The sequence below is a fragment of the Scomber scombrus genome, chromosome 23 (genome assembly GCF_963691925.1).
Source record: "Scomber scombrus chromosome 23, fScoSco1.1, whole genome shotgun sequence".
In the NCBI taxonomy this organism is placed as follows: Eukaryota; Metazoa; Chordata; class Actinopteri; order Scombriformes; family Scombridae; genus Scomber; species Scomber scombrus.
In genome coordinates, this window is record NC_084992.1 from 15,283,377 (window position 1) to 15,306,710 (window position 23,334).

The window sequence follows — 23,334 nt, forward strand, 5'->3', positions numbered from 1 at the left end:
AGGCGACCTTACATAGCACTATTTAGATGATAGATAGATAGATAGATAGATAGATAGATAGATAGATAGATAGATAGATAGATAGATAGATAGATAGATAGATAGATAGATAGATAGATAGATAGATAGATAGATAGATAGATAGATAGATTCCTCTGTAACATACAAATCTATCTCTCACACACCCACACACACACACTCAAACATGTGACTTGCTGCAAAAATGCATGTTTGTGCAAACAGAATAGTTATTTCAGAATAATCATTATGTTTTTTTGCACTGCTTTGGTGCTTTAAATTGTGAAAGCAACACAGAAGATTTACTGCATGGGCCCCCCTGGGAGCCACCTCATAGGTCCGTGGTGCTACAGGGTCCCTGCTGTGAGGAAATGCAATATATTAACACAGTTACAGAATCAGCGACACATTCCTATGATTCAGTTGTTGCGTTGTTTTTTTTCTGCTGCAAATAAACATGACCTCAGTTGTAATGAGCTGAATCAAAAAACCTCAATGCAAGCAAAAATGAACATTGTATCCTGATTCTTATGAACTAATTTCAGCAAACAACAGATAATATTTTCTTGAAAAGAAATTCTGAATATTATATTAAATATAATGATGTGTAAATTATTTCTCTTAGTAAAAGATTCACTCACAAAGAGCACTTGTCTTTCGCAGATTTATTACAATATTCAGTAAATCATTTGCAAATGGATCTGGGAGCTTGTTTGGCTGAGAGATAGCTGGAATGAAGTCCAGCGATTATATTCGTAAATACAGCCTCGCACGTCACAGAGCTTTCCATCAACCTCAAAGACCTTGCCCTTGGCATTTAATTAATACACAGTTGTCCTTTTGTTCATTCATAACTTTTATCAATGTTTCTTCCCTGGGGGGCTCCTTGCTCTGCGACTGTCTGCTGCGATGATGGATCTGACCACTTTCTCACACTTCCTCATCTGGTCTCATCTTCTATGTGATAATCTTGCCACTCTCTGACTTAACCTAGGAAAACATTCAACAGTCAGCACCTAATTGTAATTTCCCTCACACACAACACATATGGCAAATGTTAACTTCTAAACACTCTTTAAAGCTGTTTGATCTGAAAGCTTGTTTCTCGCTGCCTCCATTGGCTGTGTGCTGGCACATGGGATTTGACTCTTATCAAACTGCTAAAATTCCTTTTCAATATCATCACTCAGCCCCACAAGCCAGCAGTGATCTAATAAACCTACCTGTTGGTTTGAGGGGTTTTATTGGCTATTCATATGTGGGAATTGGACAAGCAACAGCTGAAAGAGACAAGAAAAACAATCATATTATACTGCAGTACTGAAATCATGATTTTTTTTTTTACTCATCTGATGGCCTTAAAATGAAACCCTTATGTTTGTTTGTTTCATCAGAACAGTAGTTTACAAGCCTCTGTAGACATGAACAAACACTTGATCTAGTCTAAACTGTGCAACTAGGAGAAGTGGATGAGCATGATAATTTTTGTCCAGGGCTGTGTTAGAAGAGCTTACAATCCTTCTTTCAACCTCTACAATTATGAAGTGATGAATAATCTGTCACTGAAGACAATCATTGCTGTTGACACAGGTAATTACACAGCCTGGACATTGCTAACAAGCTGCATAATGGCGAATGGCTCATTGCTTATAGCTGGGGGATTGATGGCGACGGTTAAAGACAAGTTAACGTTACAACAAAGTCATAATGCTCTAATATTCATAGAAAATTTAAAATACTGGGGATTTTCCACCTTTCTTTCTGTGTCTGTTTCACGGGCTATTAAATAGCAGTCCAATTGTGTATGAAATAGCTCTGGCAAACATACTATATAGCTAGAGTGCTGGCTGTGAGAGAATGGACAATACTGGGGACTAATCTCTTAGATTACCGCCATATAAAATGAAACTGAAACCTCCAGCTTTAAACAACTAGGGACTAAATAGGTTCAAATATATTAATATTTAATATTCACCAAGAATAGAAAATAAGAACTAGACTATTTTAACGCCCCTACCATTCTTTCTCTTTATGCTACATTGAAGGAGTGCAGAGAGCATTATTAAAATAACAAATGTCTTTTTCCCATCTAAATTTGATGTAAGATTAGTCAAATGTTTTTCTTTGCTGGTCAGGTCATGTGTTTCCAATGCATTCCCTATTAATTGTAAGCATACACGCTTCCAGTGTGAGCTCGTATAATGTGTTAATATTACATTAACAAGAAGTTTTAACAGGTCTCTTGGCTACCAATGAAATGTTATAAGGGTAAGACATTTCATAAAATTGGACAATGGAGAATTAAGTGTGCATGGCACTGAGGCTGTTAAGAGTTTTGGGGAAATATTCTAATACTTTGCAAAACTTTCCAATGTGGAGCTGAGTGAATTTAGAAATCACTTCTTTCTGTAATTGCAATCCAGGGAACTGATCTGGGTTTTGATATAGCAAATTAAGCACATGTTCAATTTAAAGTATTTGCAAAGTCATCATAATAATATACTATTTTCAGTATTATTACACTGCTTACTGTTATGTCAGTCACATTCAACTTGGGAACAGTTGAACTGACAGGTCCTTTTTAAGCAGATCTACCCAGATGGTCAAGTACAGAGCATCATTCTAGAAATGGAGAAGAGAGAGAGCCAAAGGAGTGGGAGTGCAGGCCAAAGCACTGCCTGGTGTGTTAATGGAGTGAACAGCTCATGGGAAAAATACAGTGGACTCCTGCAGGGAAGCTGCTGGCAAATAAACTGCAACCAAGGATGTTTTTTCCCCTCACTTGACCTGTTTTGTTAACTTCATATCAAATGTCTATGTTAGTGGAGAGAACAAGCACTGCTGCATTATTTGAGAAGAAATGTTAAGCTGCAATGAGCTGATACTAAGACTTTATGATGAAATAACAAAATAGCTTACTTTTCTGAACATGTTTTCATTAATATCTACTTCGCTCAACAGCCATGTAACATTTCATAATGAAGGCATTCCTATCTGGAAGAGATTAAAGAAAATGTTCTTCCAAACAAAGTGAAGACAAATGCTTTGCCTTTCTGTAAAACACAACCCATACTAGAATGATGAATTATAATAGGCTCTAATAAAAAAAATACATGATCTGCAAAAAAGTTTAAGTTTGATCGAACCCTGCATCTCAGCTGCAGCCCCATCACTGATATCACATCACTAGGTCTGTCGGCTCTTATCACACTGGCCCACCATCTCCTATCTTAATCGAGATCTGACTGTATGCCGTGACTATATGCTGACCCCTGGCGTGGCCTTTCTGCTTATCGGCTGTCCACAAACTCTCGCTCCTCCAACAGCCTGCGACTTTGCACACCTTACTTTCCAACAGGGCCTTGGGAGCCATGTTGCTGTTGCTGCTGTTGCTGTTGTTGTTGTTGTTGTCGCAGTCACTTTCAGTTTTGCCTCCAGGAAATTGGGAAACTACACAGGTAGATCACAGGTGACAGAGAATGATAGGCAGTGCCAGCAGGACAGATCGTCATTTCTGTGATCAAGTCAACTTCTATATTAATATGAGGGCAATATTATCGCTTGAATTCAAGGACATGCAAGTTTGATCTTTTTAAAAATCCTACTCTTGATTCAAGTGTTTTAGTCAACTATAGTGGTATATCTAACCTTCCCTTTTTCTCTAAGAACCCTAAGAAAGCCAATCAGTTGTGTGAATTTCTACAATTAATGGTTTATTTGAGGACTTAGTCAGGATTTAGAGCCCATCATAGCACACACACAGCACTGGTGAAAGTTACAAATGACCTCCAAACTGCATCAGACAAAGGACTCTCTGTACTCGTCTTGTTAGATCTTAGTGCTGCATTTTAAACTATTGACCATCACATCCTAATACAGAGACTGGAACGTTTAATTGGCATTAAAGGAACTGCATTAGGCTGGCTGAAGTCCTATTTATCAGATTGATTTCAGTTTGTACATGTTAATGATAAATCCTACATGCATGCAAAAGTAAGACACTGAGTTCCACAAGGTTGTGTATCTACACCAATACTATTCACCTTGCTTGCTTTAGGTAACATTATTAGAAAACACTCCATAAATTGTAATTGTTATGCAGATGATAGCCAATTATATTAACCCATAAAGCCAGATGAAACCAGTTACCGAAACCTATTATTGTGCTTAGCCTTAAACACCTTAGCAACACATTATCTAATGATAAAGCTACTGTATATGGCATTACCCTGGCCTCCAGCACCACCGTACGGAATCTGAGGGTTATCTTTGATCATGATATGTCCTTCAACTCCCACATAAAACACATTTCTACCTTTTTCACCTATGTAACATGGCAAAAATGAGACGCATATTTCTATTATTAGTATTGTTGTGATTGTTATTACTCTTTCTCTATAAACCCAACTCATCGAGGCAGATGGCCACCCATGTAAAGAGGAGTTATACCTTGCCACTGTCACCAAGTGCTTGCTCATGGGGGACTGTTGGGTCTCTGTAGATTAAAGAGTACCTACTATATGGGAAAAGTGCCCTGAGATAACCTCTGTTGTGTTTTGACGCTATATAAATACAACTGACTTGGCTTTATAGGTTCAGCGTGGGTACGTAAATATGCAGTTATGCATATCGTAATTATGATACATTTGAATTATTAACTCCACATGAAACAAGCAGGAAAGAGATGACTGACATATTTTGGCTTTTTTTTTCTCTCTCCTCCATTATCGCAGATAATAACAGCCTTGTCAGCAACAGAGCAGAAAGTTACACTCTTCAAATCACGGCACCGGGGGAGCAAAGCTGCAGGGCTTGGCGAGTGCCTCAGAGGCACCACATGATAAAACTCAGGTAAGCGTAAAAAAGCAAGGTGAGCGAATGAAGCGCGGATCACAAGGGCACTGACCATCACTGCAAGGGGCGACCGGTTGGTATAGTAATTAACCCTGCTGAGTGATTGGCCTGTAAACTGCTGGCTCCAAATGCCCCTTTCCACCCCCAGCCCTCATACCTTCGGAGGACCTAGAGATGATGTGGTGTCAAACCCTCCTACCTCCAGCAGCCCCCTGGCTCCCTGGTCCCACTTATTATAGGCCAATGGGCATTGCTGTGACCCGGCTGGTCTCTCTCACTATCCAGGCTCCAGGGTGGGATGAATGACGGCTGGGGATCAGAACAAAGCAAGTTGATAGTGAGATAAGATTAGAGGTATATATGATATGGTACAACCCACCTCAACATCAAAAACATGAAAGGGTAGCAGCTAAGAACAAAGCTACAAAAATCACAAGATAGACATGCATACACATACTAATGAGTTCTCTCTTCATCTCTCTTTCAAGCACAAATATAGAGCCAAACACCCACCTGAGTGATTTAATCACTGCAATGCACTTTTTTTCCTTTTTCTTTTTTTTTTACTTGCCCTCTAGTGGGGGATGTCGCTGTCAGAAAATAAAGGGCTAAGATTAGATTTTGGCATGGGCTCATTGCTGGTTCCGTAGCCTCATTTTATCTGTAGTGGTGATGGCTGGCTACAGCAATCCTCCTTTGCTCTCTGGGGGGCTTGGGAGGCAGACTGAATCTCTCAGCTGTGTGACAAGACCAAATACTAGCCAATGAAATCCTGATGGGTCAGGAGGGCAAAGTCTTTGCTGGATCTTTAGCAAGTGAAAGCTCACACAGTATGTCTACAGCAGTTGTTTGTATGGTTATATGAGGTTAATTCAAGTCATTCTCGATAAAGTAATCCACTTAAAAACTTTGTTCCCTTTATTACTTGCAGCTGATGTTTTTCTTTTCTTACTGTTCTGTAAATGACTAATCTAATAGGCTGCAGCTTTAAATCACTTATGCGTGCCAAAACTGCTGTCCAACATGACTGAAATATATAAATATGCACCAAACAATGATTTTGGGCATTTTTGTGAGTGTACTTTATTAGTTATTTATGATCTTTATGAAAACCCACTGACATATTTCACCAAACTAATTTTTAAAAATGTGGCTGGACGTTGAAAGATTTGCAGTTAAGCAACAAAGTGAGAAAGCATGTAAGGTCAACATGCAGGATTTGTGACATCACAAATAGAGCCAATCGTGGTCTAAGTATTCAACTTGTGTGGAAACTTGAAACCTCCAGTTCACATGACTTTACAGTGAAGTAGGACACATATTGTGTCCAGCAGTTAGACAAAATGAAAAATATTTGTATATTCATATATTCTAGACTTTTTAATGAGGGAGAAGCATTAGATGTCTAAAGCAATTTAACAAGATAATTGTGTTTTTTTTTTTTGTGGAAAAACCCCATTAGACACTTATTACTACTCATAGTCAAGTATTTTATGTCCATCTTAAACATGTCTCAAGAGGATCTTAAAAGGGCAGGGCAGAAAAAAATATTGCCAAATTCAATCTGTCACATGTCTAATTGTATAACCACAGCTTTCTTCAATTAGAAAATGCATCTACTGTGTTCTTTCTTTTGTAATAAATATCCAAAGGTCACTTATTTCTTTAAGGCATGCGAAGCATCAGAAATTGGTCAAAACCTTGGCATCAGCCCCAGAGTCCTCAGGGGTGGTGGCACTCAGCTATGTGGAGTCCTCCAATGGATCTTCAACCTGAATTGCAGAGGGTCCCGGTCTGTGGAAAACACATTGCCTTGTCTCAGTCCGCAAGACGGCACACCCTCTCTACCTTAATGACGACGGGCCAGTCGCTCTGACCTCACATGTCACATACTGCACATACTGGTGGAACCACAGTTGGGCATCCTACCCCCCCTCAGCCCTGCATGTGTGTGTGTAGTATGCAGTCGTATACTTGCTGCATCGGGCCTATTCCAGCTGGACACACTCGGAAACACTGTGAGGGTTACTTTTCCAGACTTCTCCATTGACCATCATTACTGGAGAATAAGCTAATTGACATGCAGGTGGATGCACCACTCTTGGCCTGGATAACCAACTACCTCATGGGCCAAAAACTGTATATCTGGCTGCGGAACCTAAGATACCTTAGTGAGCAGCAGCGGTGCGCTGCTAGGCACCGTCTTATCTCCCTTCCTCTTCACATCTACACCTATGACTTAAAGGTACTGATCAAAGTCCTGTCATCTGCAGAAATTCTGGGATGACTTGGCTATTGTGGGTTGTATCAGTGTGGGCCATTTCAGCACAGGAGGAGGAACATAGGTATATATGGGTGGTGGATAGCTTCGTGGAGTGGTGTGAACTCAACATCACGGACGCTCCCGACTCCTGTCACCATCAGGGGATTGACATTGAGGTGGTTCAAGATTACAAGTACGTGTTACTACTGGATTGGTCTAGGAACACAGATACTGTGTTCAAAAAGGGCCAGAGTGGACTCTTTCTACTAAGGAGTCTCAGGTCATTCAACATCTGCAGCATCGTGCTGTGCGTGTTCTACCACTCTGTGATGGTGAGCGTCGTCTTCCATGCAGCAGTGTGCTAGGGCAGCAGGGTGAAGACAGCTGATGCCAACAGACTTAACAAGCTCATTAAGAAAGCTGGTTCTGTTCTGGGAGTTGAACTAGAGACTCCGGTGAATCCTGAGAGGAGGATGGTGCAGAAACTTCTCAGCAACCTTCAACCCATCTGTTCTGCTTCTGATATCAGTACTGTGGCATTCTATCATTCATTTTCTCTTTCAACCCGTCACTGACGACTACGTTGTTTTATTTTGCACTGTCACATCTCTGTCTATAGCTGCACTGTGTAAATATTTGATTCTTTTTTTTCTTTATGTTTTTATTTAATGTACATAACATTTAGATTTGACTAAGAATGTCTTTCTCTACACTGTGTTTCTGTTGTATGGAGCATGTTGATGGCACAAGAATTTCCTCCAGGATTAATGAAGTTCTTTCTTATCTTATTGCATCTTTATAAGGAATCCAGTGGTAGGCTGGTTTCATCTTGCAATTTCATTAGTTCAGATTCCATCTGGTTTATAAACTTAACAAACTCCTTGGGGAAAAAAAGGGCTTGTTGCAGTGTGCCAAATCAGCTGCCTGGCACAGGGCCGACACTGGGTGCACACCACGGCCCCCTAGCTCAGATTCTTTCTCTCCTCGCCTCTATTTTGTGTCAGGGATTAAAAATAGCAAGTGGCCTTCTGCAGAATAAGCAGTTCATGGATTCTGGCTTTGACGCTGTGTTTGCCTGGAGAGGCCAGCTGTCACCTGCACGCAGGAAGAGAAGGCCTCATCACTGATTCTCAGTACACAGTGGGCTCTGGACTTTGGCTGCAAGACAAACCGGGTGTGTCCGTGCATCGATTTACAGCGATGGAAAACTTTTGGTGTCTACAACTTTTTTTTCTTTAATGTTATATAACAATATTGACATGCTTATTCTGTGTGTGTGTGTGTGTGTATGTGTGTGTGTGTGGTAGTGTATTTATGTCTACTGTACAGCCAAACTATTTATTTCTCCAAAACTTGATATGTAAATTCAATTAAAAACTAACAACTTTATGTAGATTTGTGATGCAGAAACAATTAATTCCACAGGCTGGAAAGAAGAGAATCAAGTAAAGCGGCTCTAATCTGTAAAACAATCAAAAGACCGAGGCTGCTGCATTTAGAATTAATGAGAGACCAACCTTGTGAACTTAGAAATTAGGCAGAGCGATTTGCTGCGGAAATGGGATCATTTTCTGGTTCAGAACTTGACTATCAAACAAACCTCACTTAGCGTGTTAAAGCTCAAACAAACATTACACCAAGTTCACAAAGTCAGGCTCTATGTCACAGGTTTGATCAGATTGAATTCATGTCTGTGGTTTTGTAGCTTTAGTAGGAAGTTCATACAAAATATCAATCACACCTTCTGAATACTTACCACCACCAGGATTACCTTTACTGGTAAGAAAAAATAACAACTGACAATACTGCAGGTTTATGCATTTATATTTATAAATATCAGTAAATATTTCCACATTAAGGCACATGTAGTCTCATCCAGATATGAACTTCAACATAAGGAAAAATAAAAAATAACTTAACGATTGCAAGTCACCTATACAGATGAACAGACATCAATAGAATCTCAAATATTCATTTACACTTAAGTACAACACATTCATCACAACTTTTGGCGAGCTAATTTGGACCCCCCCTGTGAGGGTAAAACAAAACGCAGCATTCAGCTTATTGGCATCCCTTAGGAGGCAGAAGAAAGCAAACAATTGGGATTATCTTATCGCAGGGGGAAAGCAAGGAGGGAAAATAGGGCACAGGAGTCGGAGCTGCCATATTTGTTATTTTCCAAGCTAAATTTTTCCTGTAGGGCACGAAGTATGCAACTCCATTGATTTTGAGATTGTCTGTTCCTGCGCAGCAACAAGCCCGTCTAGATAGAAAGTGCACCTCCGGCTCTGTCAACGCTAGCTGAGAAAGTGTTTTCTCTCAGCTTTATTGACTGAAACACAACTCCTCATTGGAAAAAGGGGGCTAGTGAGCAGTGGATACGTTGTGGAGAACCATGGATGATAAATGCAATCATCAAAATAAATGACAAAAGACGAGGATTTTAATAATCTTCTAAGGGTCTTTCAGTGTCATGCCAGGTTGTCACTCTGCACAGACTGACAATGAACGTCCCAATCCTCCGTGCTCGAAATGTCTGTGGCCCGGCTTTCTGGAATTGATTCTGAGGCTTCTACATGTTCAGGTACATTACAGGACCCATCGTCCTGGGGCTTGCAGGGCAAATGACCCACTTCTGAATGATTAACAGATGCTTGCCTAATTGAAAGCCATGAAAGGTCTGATTCACTGGGAGGGACATCCAACGCCAGCTCTGCCTCTTCTCCTTCCTCCACTGTGGAACCCAGTTCTTCATCCTCGACTCCTTCTACTTCATGGCCCGCCTCTTCCACCGGACTCCGCCCCTCCTCTAGTTCTAGGGCGGCTCGATCTTCCGTCAGGGTCACTATTTCTCCCTCTCTCCTGTCAATCCCATTCGTCTCCACCCCGCCGAGAGGCTCCAGGCCGCTGAGCAGCGCAGGTGTATTTTCCATGCTGACGCCATCTGTGCCAAGGTCGCTGCCAGCAGTGCGGCATTCCCACGATGATTCATGTGAACTTCTGTCGTCTGACACAGCTGGGAGAAGGAAGATGAGACGACTGGTCATTTTAATTGCTCACTTGATCTGCAGTCATCAGTGCATCAGAAAACAAAGTACTTTTGCCACATTCTGTCAAAGTAAAGGTGCTGATGTGTGCTGGATGGCAACATCAGCACAAGTGATGACCAAAGCAAAGCACATTACCGACAACTGCAACTACTACAACACCCATTTGGGACCGCAAGTAATGATTGTTTTTATCATCAATGAATCTACTGTTATTTTTTTGATTGCTAAATTAATGTTTTAGCTTATAAAATCTGGAAATAGTGACTAAAAAGTTTGTCTCAGTGTCCCAGAGCATTTCAACTTGCTTGTTTTCTTCAAACAACATTAAAAAAGCACAAATGTCACCAATTCACAATGATAGAAAACAACAGAAAATTGTCATATTTGAGAAGCTTAAACCAGAAAATATTTGGCATTTTGCTTGATAACTGACTTAAAACAAATGATCAATTATCCAAATTATTACAATTAATTTTCTGTGAATAGACTTGTCACTTCAGCTCTCAGGCCGCTGTTATTAATACTTATACTAATAATAGTGAACTCTGGTTGAGTGGCATTTCAAAGCCAGCTTGTATTATAATATTTTTGTTTGCTCTTTTTCTGTTAATGGCATAATAGACTGAGATATTATTGTCAAAGTAGTAGAAAAAAATACTGTGACAAGGAGCTAAGTAGACAAAGGTTGGGGCTACATTCAAACCTTGTTTATACATGTGACACACTATGAAGAAAACCAGATGAACAGCTAATATAAACTATGCATGCTGATAGACCAGGGCTTATAATGTCATACCGGTCTAGCTTTTTATCATTCAGGTTCTCTTTTTATGTGAGAAAATTAAAAAAGAAAAAAGAAAAACACTTTCAGAAGAAAAGATAAGAAAAAGTTTCCTCTTTTGGAGTTAGAGCACTGAGTCAATGTAGAAAGTTATTTCAATTACTTATGTGACTGAAGTGCTTCCATGGCAACAGGCTAAATATAGCAGCAGCAGTGCCCCAGACAAAGGGACGCAAGACAAGTGTGACGCCCCGCATCTCGGCAATAGCAACAGCTTAGTTCTGCCTCTTCGTCAAAATATGCTCTCACTTTGGGGATTACTGACCCATATTTGTGGATGTGCAGGCAAAAAGGTTAAAGACTGCGCATAGACTCCCAGACACATTCCCCCCCCCCCCCCCCCCCACAGAAACACACGTGCACACAAAAACACGCAGGAAGAAAGCAACATTACTTGTGCTGGCATCCATATTTATGCCCTCCTCCTTCCTCCCGCCTCCCATCTCCTTTCAAAGAGAACACGGCAGAAGTTTCTGAATGTCAGCGGCCGAGAATTTGCTTCACATTTCCAAAATGCCATGGCATTTGGGCAGCTTGCACCAATGAGAAACGCAGAGGTGTGGAGGCGGGAAGGGAAAGGACCCGGGTTAAACATGGATGATGGCAAGGATTGTTTAGCACATGGCGGCTAATTGCGGTGTTTATGCCGTTAGCTGTGGGTCCTCTTATCAATGAGCGGAGTAGGCCGTTGCACACAATTACACACTCACCTTTGGGTGGCTGCATTCTGGGCTGAGATGTGGCACGTGTGGGATGAAGCTCTGGTTGAAGGTTTTCATTCAGCGCGATACTGTCCCGTGTCCCTGAAAATCCCCAACCACACACAAAAAAAAAAGCTCCTCGTTAGTTTCATGTGTAAATAAACACTAAAAGACAAAGACAGTAGCATGAGGATGGTTTTAAAGTTTGGCGTATGTTATGAATGGATGGAGCTCATCCAAGCACATGTATGGTCCAGATATGTACTTAAACACAGCATACAAACATACAAGCATATGCATTGCTCACAGGAAGTGGTTTCAATCCCCTGTCATCTGTCTTCATTAGTGATGGCTGCACGCCTCTTAGGCTGACACCATATGCTACTGATAGGAGACTGTGCACTATAAACATCACAAATACACACACAAACCTGAATGCACACAGACACACACGTAAGCCTGTAAGAGTGCACATCAGCCTTTGACTATACAGAAACTCTGTGAATAGCCTGTTTCTCTGACCATTCATGTGTGAGGCACAAAAACAAATAGAAGAATGAGAAAATGGATGACTGGGTGACACGATGCGTGGGAATCATGAATGGTGAACGGAGACCATATTGTTATGAATGCAGCCCATATTGTTATGGATGTTCAGTGTTTACACTGACATGAGGACAGTGTGAGTGAGAGGGTGGTGTCGGGACTTTGGGATCCTGAAGGTTGTCAAGAGAAGCAACAAAGTTGTGGTTGGCTAAAAAAAAAAGTTTCTTGATTTCTTTTAGAAAGAGACATGGACCTTGTAGTTTTTATTTATCATTTTTTATGGATAGCGCTGTCGGTCTGTTGATCGGTAGGTCCATCACTTTCATCCAGACTGAAATATCACTTATGACACTTAGGATGGATTGTTGTGATATTTTGTAGAAAGAACTGCGACAACTTTGGTGATCCATTAACTTTTCATCAAGCGCCATCATTTCAACAAAATTTCAACTATCCAATTCTTGGGTTTACATCTACATACCTGCAAATTTAATGCCAAAGCAATCAGCCGCAGCTGTACTTTGTGTTTAGTGCTAATTAGAACTTGTTTGCATGCTAACTAAGATGGTTTACAAAGCGTTGCTAAACCTGCTAAACATCAGCATGCTGACATTAGCTGTACGCACTGCCTCACAGAGCCGCTAACATGACTGCAGACTCTTAATCTTGTTTTTCAAAAAGTTATCTTTGAATTATAAAATTATTGTTTCAAACTGCTTATGAAGTATGTTTTAAATGATGTCATTTTGCTAAGTAATCTTTAAAAAGTGTTAGTGCCCAGGTCTGAGAAACTGGGGTGAGTGTTATGGATACAATGTTCCTTCATGGCTTATGTACATTTATATTGTATTTATTGATATAAATCATGATATAATATACTTTCTAGAAATTCAATGTGTTAACAGATAAAATGACTAGAAGGGAATGTTTTGTTTTGGCTTATCCTGAAAAATGTATGTCTAAATGAAAAAAAAAACCCTTGTAAATCAAATAATGCCAGAAAGCAGTTGTGCTCACTGACTTGCAAAATTGTTCCCAATGACTGAATACAATTGGATATATTCATATATTTACATAGAAAAATGTCTTTTATTGATAGCAACAGTTGACAATTCTATCACAACCAGATATATACATTTATTGCTATATCACCCAATCTAAACCCTCACTTGGCTCACAAATGTGTTATTTTGTGATCAAAATACCTGATTACTTAAATCATACTTAATGCAGTCGGAGCAGCAGAGTCAGCAGTTCTCAATAAAGCTCCTTCATTAGGCTCGGATAGCCCGCCTGTATCTTTAAGACTGTGCCGCTGCATCCGAGCACAGTCTTCTAGTTTTTGAGAGGGGCCTTAGAGGAATTCTGCAGAGTGCCTTTTAAAGCAAATAATAAGGCAGCGTTGGTTATTGGGTATGCAGAGCAAGGTTCAGACTGAGCACAGCAGTGTGTCTCCAGCAGCCAGGCAGCACTCATGAGGGGGCAGGAAGTGCAGACAACTTGTTTTAAACTATCTTGGCAGCTGCCTGTCCAGCCCTCTAACCATCTCCTCAACTATCACATACGTAGGAAGTACTGTATATGCATATACAGGGGATAACACGCTCTTCATACCAACTCTATATCACAAATAAAATAGAGGGGTTCACGTCTGTAAAAGAGTCACGCGGTCAAATCCACATTTCTCGGGTGACAAATGCCTTCATCTTAACTAGAAGAAGTCTGTCACTGGACTAGAACAACCCTGCACGGGTGCATTCTGTATTCACTTCTTGTCTTTTCAACAGCTAATGCGCACTGACAGGCTTTTACTTGCCGCGTTACATTTCAGCTTGCAACCATTCCGACGGGGGTGGTGGTAGAAGACTGAGGTTAAGGGGTGAAGGGGGGGTGCTCTATCAATCACAACTTTATCTGAGTCACTGCATCGATGTCATTGTTATTGTTTTCGTCTCTACTCTGGTCCGCAGACAACATAGTCACCTCGAGTGTTCTTCGAGCCTAGGAAGCCAAGGCTCTCCATCCTATCCTTGTTTGCCTTTAATATCCATCAGCACAACTTCATATCACATCAAGGCCACGGACACTCACATCTCTCTCTATATCTCTGTCTCCCTAACTGTGGTGGACAGCGTGGTCATCAGGCACTCTGGGCCCTCGCCTACAAATTCCCTAATAACGGCACATTCCCCTAAATGTGTTTGTAATGTGGGCAATCATTTTCAGTAATGGATGCTTGTCAGTTTTATGGCGGTGAGAATGACGGTCTCATGACAGGGCACCTCCATCCAGCCGCAGCCCCTCCACCTAGCAGGGCCGGCTCATGCACGGCACAACATCTCCCTCCAGTGGGTAAAAGGGGGAACTATTTTTCTGGTGCGAGAGGACAGTCTTGTCGCATTTGTTGCATTTGTAAATTATTTTCAAGCTGTTAATATAGTTTGTGATACTATTTTAGATGCAGATTATGTTTCATAGATTGCTTAATGGTCTTATTTTTGTTTCTCTGATCTGTTCTCTGAAAATACAAATGCTATATTTTGCTTGTATATCTAATTGTATTTTTTGAATACTCTCTTGGTCTCAAGGGCATATTTTCTATTAAAATCTGTTTCACTGATCTATTAATATGACTAATTGCAAATTTGAAACTTACATTTGAGAAGCACTTCTCTACTGCCTTACATAATAGCAAGACAAGATTCTCTTTTTTAAATACACTGTTTATTGAGTGTTTTGAGAAAATATTGTATCATTTATTTTCAGTCGGGCTTCGATTCCCAGAAAAATAACACTCATGCTACCTCATCAAAAGTATTTTTTCTCTACAAATGTCGCTATTTATCCTTTTATAATATGACAGCCTTCAGTCTTGTTTTTACATGATTTATGGTTCAAATTCTTGTGAGAATCCGAACACATTTTGAAATGATCCCAAAAACAGCAGTGTGCTGCCTTAAAAAGGTCTACTCCTGCCCTTAAAAACATGCCGCACCCCGACCGAAGTTGAGTGTCAAATTCAAAACGGACCCACTGGACCAAAAGGATCAGTGTGTGATATTCAGGCAGCCTGTTCAGTCAATGGTATCATGTACAGAAACATGAACGGGGTGGTCAATGTAGTCAAAACATTGTACGGTGGGCATGAGGTAACACACTTTCTGGGCGTCTACCCAGATTTGTCCTGGCATGACATAGTGGAGGGCATGGAGGGGCTAAGTGGGGCAGAAGGAATACATACTCCCAATTCCCACAGATACGCGGTAGGTCAAGCCTGAGACGCAGCCAGAGAGGAGAGAAAGACACTGTTATGAGCATAAAATGTACTAATGAAATAAATATCAAACATTTGGTTATCTAGAAGAATTAAACAAAATATTCCTGAGCATTTTTACACATAAAGACATCAATGATAAAATAAGAGATAGGAAAGAAATGTATGAAAAGCAGAATATTAGGGAAAACATTTTCTTATATGTTTATATGTTTCTCCATCAAATTATTAATGACTAAGGTCCATATCATTGGCACAGTTTATCAAAGGTGAGTTTTTTTTTCTCTTTTTTCTGCGTTTACTGTACGCACAGACACACAAACACGCCCACTCTGCCATGTTTGCTAACTGTGTGGTATGGCTACATGTTCTTTGCAGTGGCCTTTTACAGTTATGTTAAGTACCAGTTAGGTCAAACACTATGTAGAAATACAGATGCACAGACTTTGTGAGAGTGCATACATACAGAGGATGAGAATAGTGAATTATTTTTAATACATTTTTAAATTCTATACACTAAAACATTTAAAAATGGATATATTTGTCAAAAGATAGACTTGATAATTTTATAGACAAACCAAAATAATTTGTATCCATGACAAATGACTGTGCCATGGATATACTATTTAATGAGAGGAAAGATATTGTGTTACAATTAATCACTTGTTGTTTGTTATCATATTTTTAAACATTGAAAAACTGTCAAATTACTGTTAATTTTGCTGTAATTGTGCAATAACTGTAATGTGTTACAATTTGAAGTTTTGTTTCCAGTCATAACACTTACATCTGGTCTCAAGACCCACCTGGAAGACTCCATAGTCCTGACACCTCCAAGGTCTTAAGCTTCCTTTCCAAATCTGCGACTCTGTTTCCAAGGATCCTGCAGACCGAATATACGATGGGTCAAGTTTTTTCAGAATGATCAGTGCCTGTGTGTGTGTGTGTATGTGTATGTTTGTATTTGTGTGTTATAGTGTTTGCTTTGGAGGTGGAGGAGGATTCTTAGGACAGGTAGGCAAACATTACAAGTGTGTCGTAATGTACGATCCCAATGAAAAAGCGTTTTATGCCGTCAGCCTTACGATGTGCCCTTTCATTACCTGTTGGTGTGCCTCTGGTGCTGGATGACCAGGTTCTTCTCGTGGATGGTCTCCAGCAGAGCCGTGGCCAGGGACTTGAGGTCGGAGATGGACTGAGGCGTGGCCGGCAGGCTGCAGCCCTGCTCTTCCAGCAACATCTCCTGGACTACAGAAGGAGAAGGAGAGGAGAGTGCAGAGAAGAAAATCGGGGGTTAAAATAGATAAAGAAGATATATCAACAGAGAGCAGTTTTTATTCAAAGCCAGATGAAAAAATGACCTCACTTATTGAGGATAGTGGGGTACGAAGCTAAAGATTACCAAGCAAACTTGCAGAAAACTTTTTAAAAAATTTAAAAAAAAAGATAACAGGGTGATATAACAAAGGAGGAGAAAACAGCATGACAAGAGCAAGACGGAGATGGAGAGTTGGAAACAGCTGTCTGCTAGGTGACATCCCCCTAACTTTAACTCTGCAGCCTACTGTGCTGCTTCTGCCAGCAACTGTCAGTCATCATGGCAGGCTCATTTCCCTGCCAGTGATGCTTTCCACCACTCAGAATACAATTAGTAACCCAGCTGGTGTCTGGGCGGTGACTTGAAGGATCGGGCAAAGTAGGAGTTATTAAATAATGCAATGAGACACGGCTAGAAACAAGGGTCTAATTTAGATGCTGTAAAACAAAAGTGATGGAAAGTATTTTATTGACATTCTACAGTTTTCCCCCATTGGCTGATATGGCTAATATTTATGTTTACAGAATTTACAGAGATTTCAAAGTGAGCTGAACAGTTTGTGTTTTCACCTTGTTTGGCTGAGAGGACTCCGGTGAGAGGACTGCTGTTTGATTTCCCGTATATGCTAGAGTTTTTCCTCCTCTCAAGAGCTGTCTGCAAGGAGGGAAAAATGAGAATAAAGTTACCTTTCCATGCCTGATGAAAGGTTGAAATATAAGTAACCTCTTTTAGTGAAATCACATGTTTGGTCATGATTCATTCAGCCTCCATATCAGCTTTGCATTTTCCATTTCAACAGAGGTGTTTCATCTGTACCTTGTACTTCATGATGTTTGATTTCAGCAGGTTCACCTCCTCTTGTAGCTGGCTGAAGCGCTGGTGCAAGTATCTGCAGTAACAGGCATTGAATCATAATCAGAGGAGTCAAAGCGCATATTAAAACGACTGATAAGGTGCAGGGGAAATAAACACAAAAAAGATACTAACATTTTAAGTTGAAGCTCATCGTGAATATTCTGAATATGAAACATGGGGGAACAATTGAAATAAGTTCAGATATGTGCAACATGTCTCCTGTACACCAAGCCTATTTTAATTAATTAGTCAAAACACCTTTTGAAGCAGAAAAATACTGATTATTGTTATTAGCTAAAAATATGACATCAGTAAAACACTGGCAGGGTCTCTAGTTTTTTTAATTTTAGTAAGTCTCAAAAACTCACCACCTCTCTTATCTAATATCAACAAAAAGTACATGTATATAAGGAACATAGGTACTGTAAAGGCTCTGTCACACATTTTAAATTAGATTGTGGCAAATGAACACTTCAAAACATTTCTGTTTAGCCATAATATTCCCGTGTAATAAAAATATGCAAGGATTTTAAATCTAGAGTCTGAAACTGCCACAAATGATAAAGATACATTGTTGTGTTAATCACAGCTCAGTGACATAATGGGAATGAAGACTATGTGTGGCCTGAAGGCTCATATTAGTCTAAATTGGAACATTAAGTCACCGCATGTTGAAGTGTTAGAGGAGCATACAGAAACATATAAATACAGAAGTGTGAAACAAAAATCAGGATGTAAGAATCCAACAGCAATAAAGAATTGCAAAGTGCTTTTTAATATTTTACTTTTCTACTCTTGTTTTCCATTTATCTCCTTGATAATACAAAGATGATTTTACATCCAGTAAAGGCTGTTTGGAAGTTGGAACTTGTAAAAAAACCACACAAAAAATAGAGATAGATTTTAAATTTTTTTTGAAATGTTTTAGGCTTGAAACAATGCGAGCAGTGATGATATTTCTCACTCACTTGTTCTCCATACAGAGGGCGTCCACATCAATGATGCGTGCCTCGCGGTTGCCCAGGATATGGTTGAGCTCCACGTTGAGTCGGTCTGCTTTCTCCCTGAACACGGTGCGCTCCGCCTTCACGTCATGCAGCTCGTCCGTCAGAGCCTTCATGTTGTGCTCCATCTCTTCCATCTGGAAAAGGGCAACCAGGCAAAAACTGTTTTGTAAGAGAAGCAACTTAAAAAGGTTGAAGTGACAAACATATTTTAAAGCTTTGTTTACTCAGGTGGAGTCTGCTGAGAGTGCATGAGAGCGCTGTTTTCTGCATTCAGCAACTTTTTAGGAGCTCCCTTCTGCGAAAACAACCATCTACTGCTTTCAACTGAGTGGCTCCACTAGAGCAGATAGAGGTTAATTACAGACTCTGAAGGCTACTTTTAATAAAGAATTCTATGATGGATTTCTTTATATATCAATGTTGAAGTGTGCAAAGTGCATAGAGGAAAAATTAGAAAGAAGCCTTGAATCAAAGGGCAATCCACACGTTTAGAAGGGCCTTTGACTAGTCTGACTCACAAAAGAGATACATTCCCGTTTAATTGAATGTATCAATCCACACAGATTGAGAAATTAAACCAACTAGTCAATAAATCCCAGTAACTTTCAATCTTTTGGATTCCTGAAACTGACTCTATCTAGCATCATTGTAACTGTATTGGAAATGCAATATATAGATCTGAGTATCATCTAATTCAGGGATAATGGGAATACAGTGCTTAGTTGTTTCAAGATGGGGAAAAAAGGGAGACTGTCAACCTGTAGCCCTGCTCTCTCCAGCTGGCGAACCAGACCCTCACGTTCATGGGCAGGGAAGTGGCGAACCCCGACCTCCTCATCCCCCAGCCTCTGTCGGGTAATGGTCATCCTCAGGAGCTGCCAAGGAGGGAAAAAAACACATTAGATACACATACACTGAACTGATGAAGTCACATCTTAAACGGCATATATGTTGCGTAACCTCACCTTGTTATCCCCCTGAGCCTCCGTCAACCTCTGAGTCAGCTCCTTCACCTCCTCTGTGAGCTTTTTCACCCGTTCCCTCGAGTCTCTCAACAGCTGAGCCAGGTTCACCTGAGAAGAAGAGATCGGGAAAGAAGAGTGAAACATGATCGGACAGAGAAGGAGAAGCATATTGAAGAGCAACATAGTAAAAATAAAAAAACGCAAATATTTAATAGCAGCCCATTTGACTCCTTAAAATGTGGGTGGAGATCCAACTATAACCCCCATTCAACTAGATTACCACTTCTTTCATTTTCAGCATAAATAAGTAAAATATAGTAAAAACATAAACAAACAGGAGCAACTGCCAAACAGTTTCCTGTCAGTCACACAATACTAAATAGACAAGGACAGAGATGAAGAATCAGGTTAAACACATATATACTTAACTATATCTTGGCTATGGCTGATTTCTCACCTATAAAACAGTTAGAACAGTCTTATTATTTCTTTATTAGTATCAGAAAAATCTGAAAACTGAATTTTAAGTATTGATGGAATAAAAATGACTGTAAATTAAATACACTGCACATGTACATTCCTAACAAGACTGGTACATAATATAGTGTTTTCAACATAAATCAACAGGTATCAACTTTTAGAAATGAAACTGTGTACAATCACAATCAGGACTTTAAAATACTCTCTATCCATTCCCAGTCTAAACCATAGCTCATTTTTTATTTTATTTTACTGCAGCCTGTAATTGGTCAGTGACTCTTTTTCTACAATCAGAATCCCAATTTCTCTATAAAAAGCAATGTGGCTCTTGTCAGCATTATCCTTTTCAAAACGTTTGTATCGTTTGCCCTCAAAATGTACCTTTTCAAAAATCACACGGCTCATTTTCGTTGTGCTATACAGCAGTCAACTCTTAAATCAGGGCTGTCACAGTGTCCTTGAAAACACCACAGAGTAGTCCTCTTGACACACACACACACAAATAAACAGGCAGAATCCTATTTTGTAGTTTTTCAAAGAGGTTGAGAAAGGTATTTTTGCACTCCTAGCAGAGTTGGTCACTTTAAATGTATTCCTAACCAGAATTTTCAGGTAAATGTTCATGTCTTGAACATTTGTGTGAGAGCATATTGTATAAGAAGTCTGCAAACTGCAAATAGACCTCATGAAAAAGTTGTTCAGTCTCACTGAGTAAGAATTTGATCAGTATTTTTTTCTGTATGTCTTCTGAAATACATCATGTGAACGGTTTGATTGAACCACTGTATAATTTACACTGTAACATAATGAAGGCAAACAGAAGTATATTCTTATTAGTGAAATGTCATAAAGTGTTCAAATACAGCCACTTACAACTTACCTGATTGCGTTTTTCAGGTGGTAAAGAAGGGTCACCATCCTAACGTGAAGAAAAAAAAAAATATTGTCAATATATTCTTTTTATCAAATACAATAAGCAAATATTACATTATGCATAGTGCTTAAAACTCCCATTTGACTCCATGCTCCTATGCTTCTTTGCTAAAATCTTTACAGTAAACAATACTGGTTAGATACACACACACACACACACAAAGACTGAAAGTTCGAACCACTCACAATGAGTTCCCTGTACTTCTTCTTGAGTCCTTGGTGGCGCTCCCTCAGCTGGTTGGCCATCAGCTTGTACTGGTCTCTTTCCTGCTGACATGTATCCAGCTCCTTGGACAGGATGAGCAGGGCTTCTTTCTTACTCTCCAGCTTCCGCTTACACACCAGGAACTGAAATGAACAGAGCACACAAGGTTGAGGTTAAAGGATATTATCACACACCTTACTGTAGGCAGATACATGTAGTCTATGTGTGTTGATTCCAGGGCCATATATGAAAGACTTGAAAAAAAATACATTATCCAATTTCTTCTTTGCAGCTTCATAGTTCCTTCAAATTCTTATCCTTTAATGGAGCTGGTTCACAATACCTGACTATACAAATGATACCAACACAGACCAGTTCCGTACACGTGGAAAAACAAACGGAGCTGAGTGTTTAAATAAAGATAAGACGCAGTAAAAGGACACAGTGTAAACCTTGATAAGTGTCAGACCAGCTCCAAACCAAATTAAATAGTAGCTGCTATCATGGACCTGGATGTACAGTGGCAGTGTGTGTGTAAAAATTCTAGTATGGTTTGCATCTCAACTATGATTTTATCTTATGAAAGCCTGCGACAAATTATTATTTTCCTTATCGATTAACCTGACAGTGTAAGAAAATAGTGGAAAATATCCATACAGTTTTTCTGATCACTGAACTTTGACCAATTGTACTTAAAAAAAAGTGACCCAAATGATTAATTATCAAAGTGTTGTAGTTGCCAATTCATTTTCTATGTTTGAGAGAACAGCTGTATAACCATGAGATATCACATTTTAAACCAGTCATGTCCTGTATTCACAAAGTGGAAGTTCCTTCTCAACCACAGCCACATTAACATTTAACTTTAATATAAATAATATATATTAATATTGGTTGTGTGGGTTAGTCTGTCTTACTTTATTCTCATCTCTGTGTGTCACCCTGCATTAATACGCCACTAATTGAAGATATTTAATAAAGTGGTTGTCACTGTTTAGTTTTTACATATTTAAGCGGTTTGGAGGTATTTAAATGAAATTAGAGGCTCATATCTCATCATTTTATATATAAGTCGATTCTCAGTGGGCTGAAATGAATTAAATGCAGAGGTGGGTTACCTGCCTGTTTAAGAGGTGGGCAGTTATTGCACCAGATGCTATCGGCCTAACAGAGTAGCAGGCTAGCTTACCCCCATCAATGAGGAATCATTCAAGCGAGCAGACGGAGAAGTGAGTTTTCTATGAGACATTAAACAGCTCCACGGTGTATTAGAGCAGTAGCTGTTCCATATGGAGCGGGGAGCGTCTTTAAAGCAGTCCGCCTCGGCAGCAGCACAACACGGTCTTCGCCGCCCACTTACCTCGCTGACGAGCCCCTGCCAGTCGCTTTCACTCCTCTTGGCAGACTGCATTATCCCAAATATTTCATAAAATGTCAGGATACAGACTGCCTCTCCTGTCTGACTCCGTCTCGAGCCACCTCACCTCCGTTTGTTTATCCTGCAACGTCACTTTCTGGGCTCTGATGAGACGGAGGGGCGAAGTCTCGCGAGTGCGGCTGTGGTTAGTGCGCATATCTCGCGAGAGTCACATCCTCAAATCCATCAGGCTGCTCCAATTTAGCACTAACCTGAGATAGATTTTCAGTTAAATATGATTTCTAGCTTTCTAAATTACCCATTAAGCTGTCTGGATCTCATCAGCAGGTATTGGATAACTGATTTATAAGCACAAATTCACTCCACAGGTCTTGTTTAAAGGAAAAGAAGTGTATTTTACATTTGATGGATGCAAGACAAAATCTTCTCGAGTACAATTAACTCACTGATAAATTCAATGTGAAGTATAAAAAGTACTAATTTAGTAGTTATCAAGGAAATTCCACAAGTAGGCTAATGATGGACATGATGAAACACATGTTGCCTGTGATGTGTACCACAAATGCTTTTACTTTATATAGACAAACTCGATTTTAAAGAGAGAAAATGCATTATCAAAATTGTAAGGAGTGTCCTCTGAACT

General features: G+C 39.9%; 1 protein-coding gene across 1 annotated transcript; it reads right to left on the bottom strand.

Moving 5' to 3' along the window:
* Positions 1 to 8,999: 8,999 nt before the first annotated feature.
* On the bottom strand, positions 9,000 to 22,782 carry ccdc149a (coiled-coil domain containing 149a). Its single transcript, XM_062444710.1, has 12 exons — positions 22,674 to 22,782; positions 21,295 to 21,456; positions 21,056 to 21,094; positions 19,696 to 19,803; positions 19,489 to 19,605; positions 18,692 to 18,864; positions 17,685 to 17,757; positions 17,438 to 17,522; positions 16,654 to 16,798; positions 16,357 to 16,433; positions 11,740 to 11,832; positions 9,000 to 10,154 (listed from the first exon to the last, which is right to left on the bottom strand). Exons 1-12 carry the CDS (start codon positions 22,722 to 22,724, stop codon positions 9,610 to 9,612), a joined length of 1,668 nt encoding a protein of 555 aa, XP_062300694.1. The 5' UTR covers positions 22,725 to 22,782; the 3' UTR covers positions 9,000 to 9,609.
* Positions 22,783 to 23,334: the final 552 nt, after the last annotated feature.

Bases quoted from the DNA above. Each gene is read 5' to 3' on its own strand.
- ccdc149a (XM_062444710.1), bottom strand. From the start codon at position 22,724: ATGCAGTCTGCCAAGAGGAGTGAAAGCGACTGGCAGGGGCTCGTCAGC. The intron at 19,804-21,055 runs GTAAGTTGTAAG...TCTTCTTCTCAG, and splicing joins CACCTGAAAAACGCAATCAG to GTGAACCTGGCTCAGCTGTT. The intron at 17,758-18,691 runs GTGAGTGAGAAA...CTGTTACTGCAG, and splicing joins GCCCTCTGTATGGAGAACAA to ATACTTGCACCAGCGCTTCA.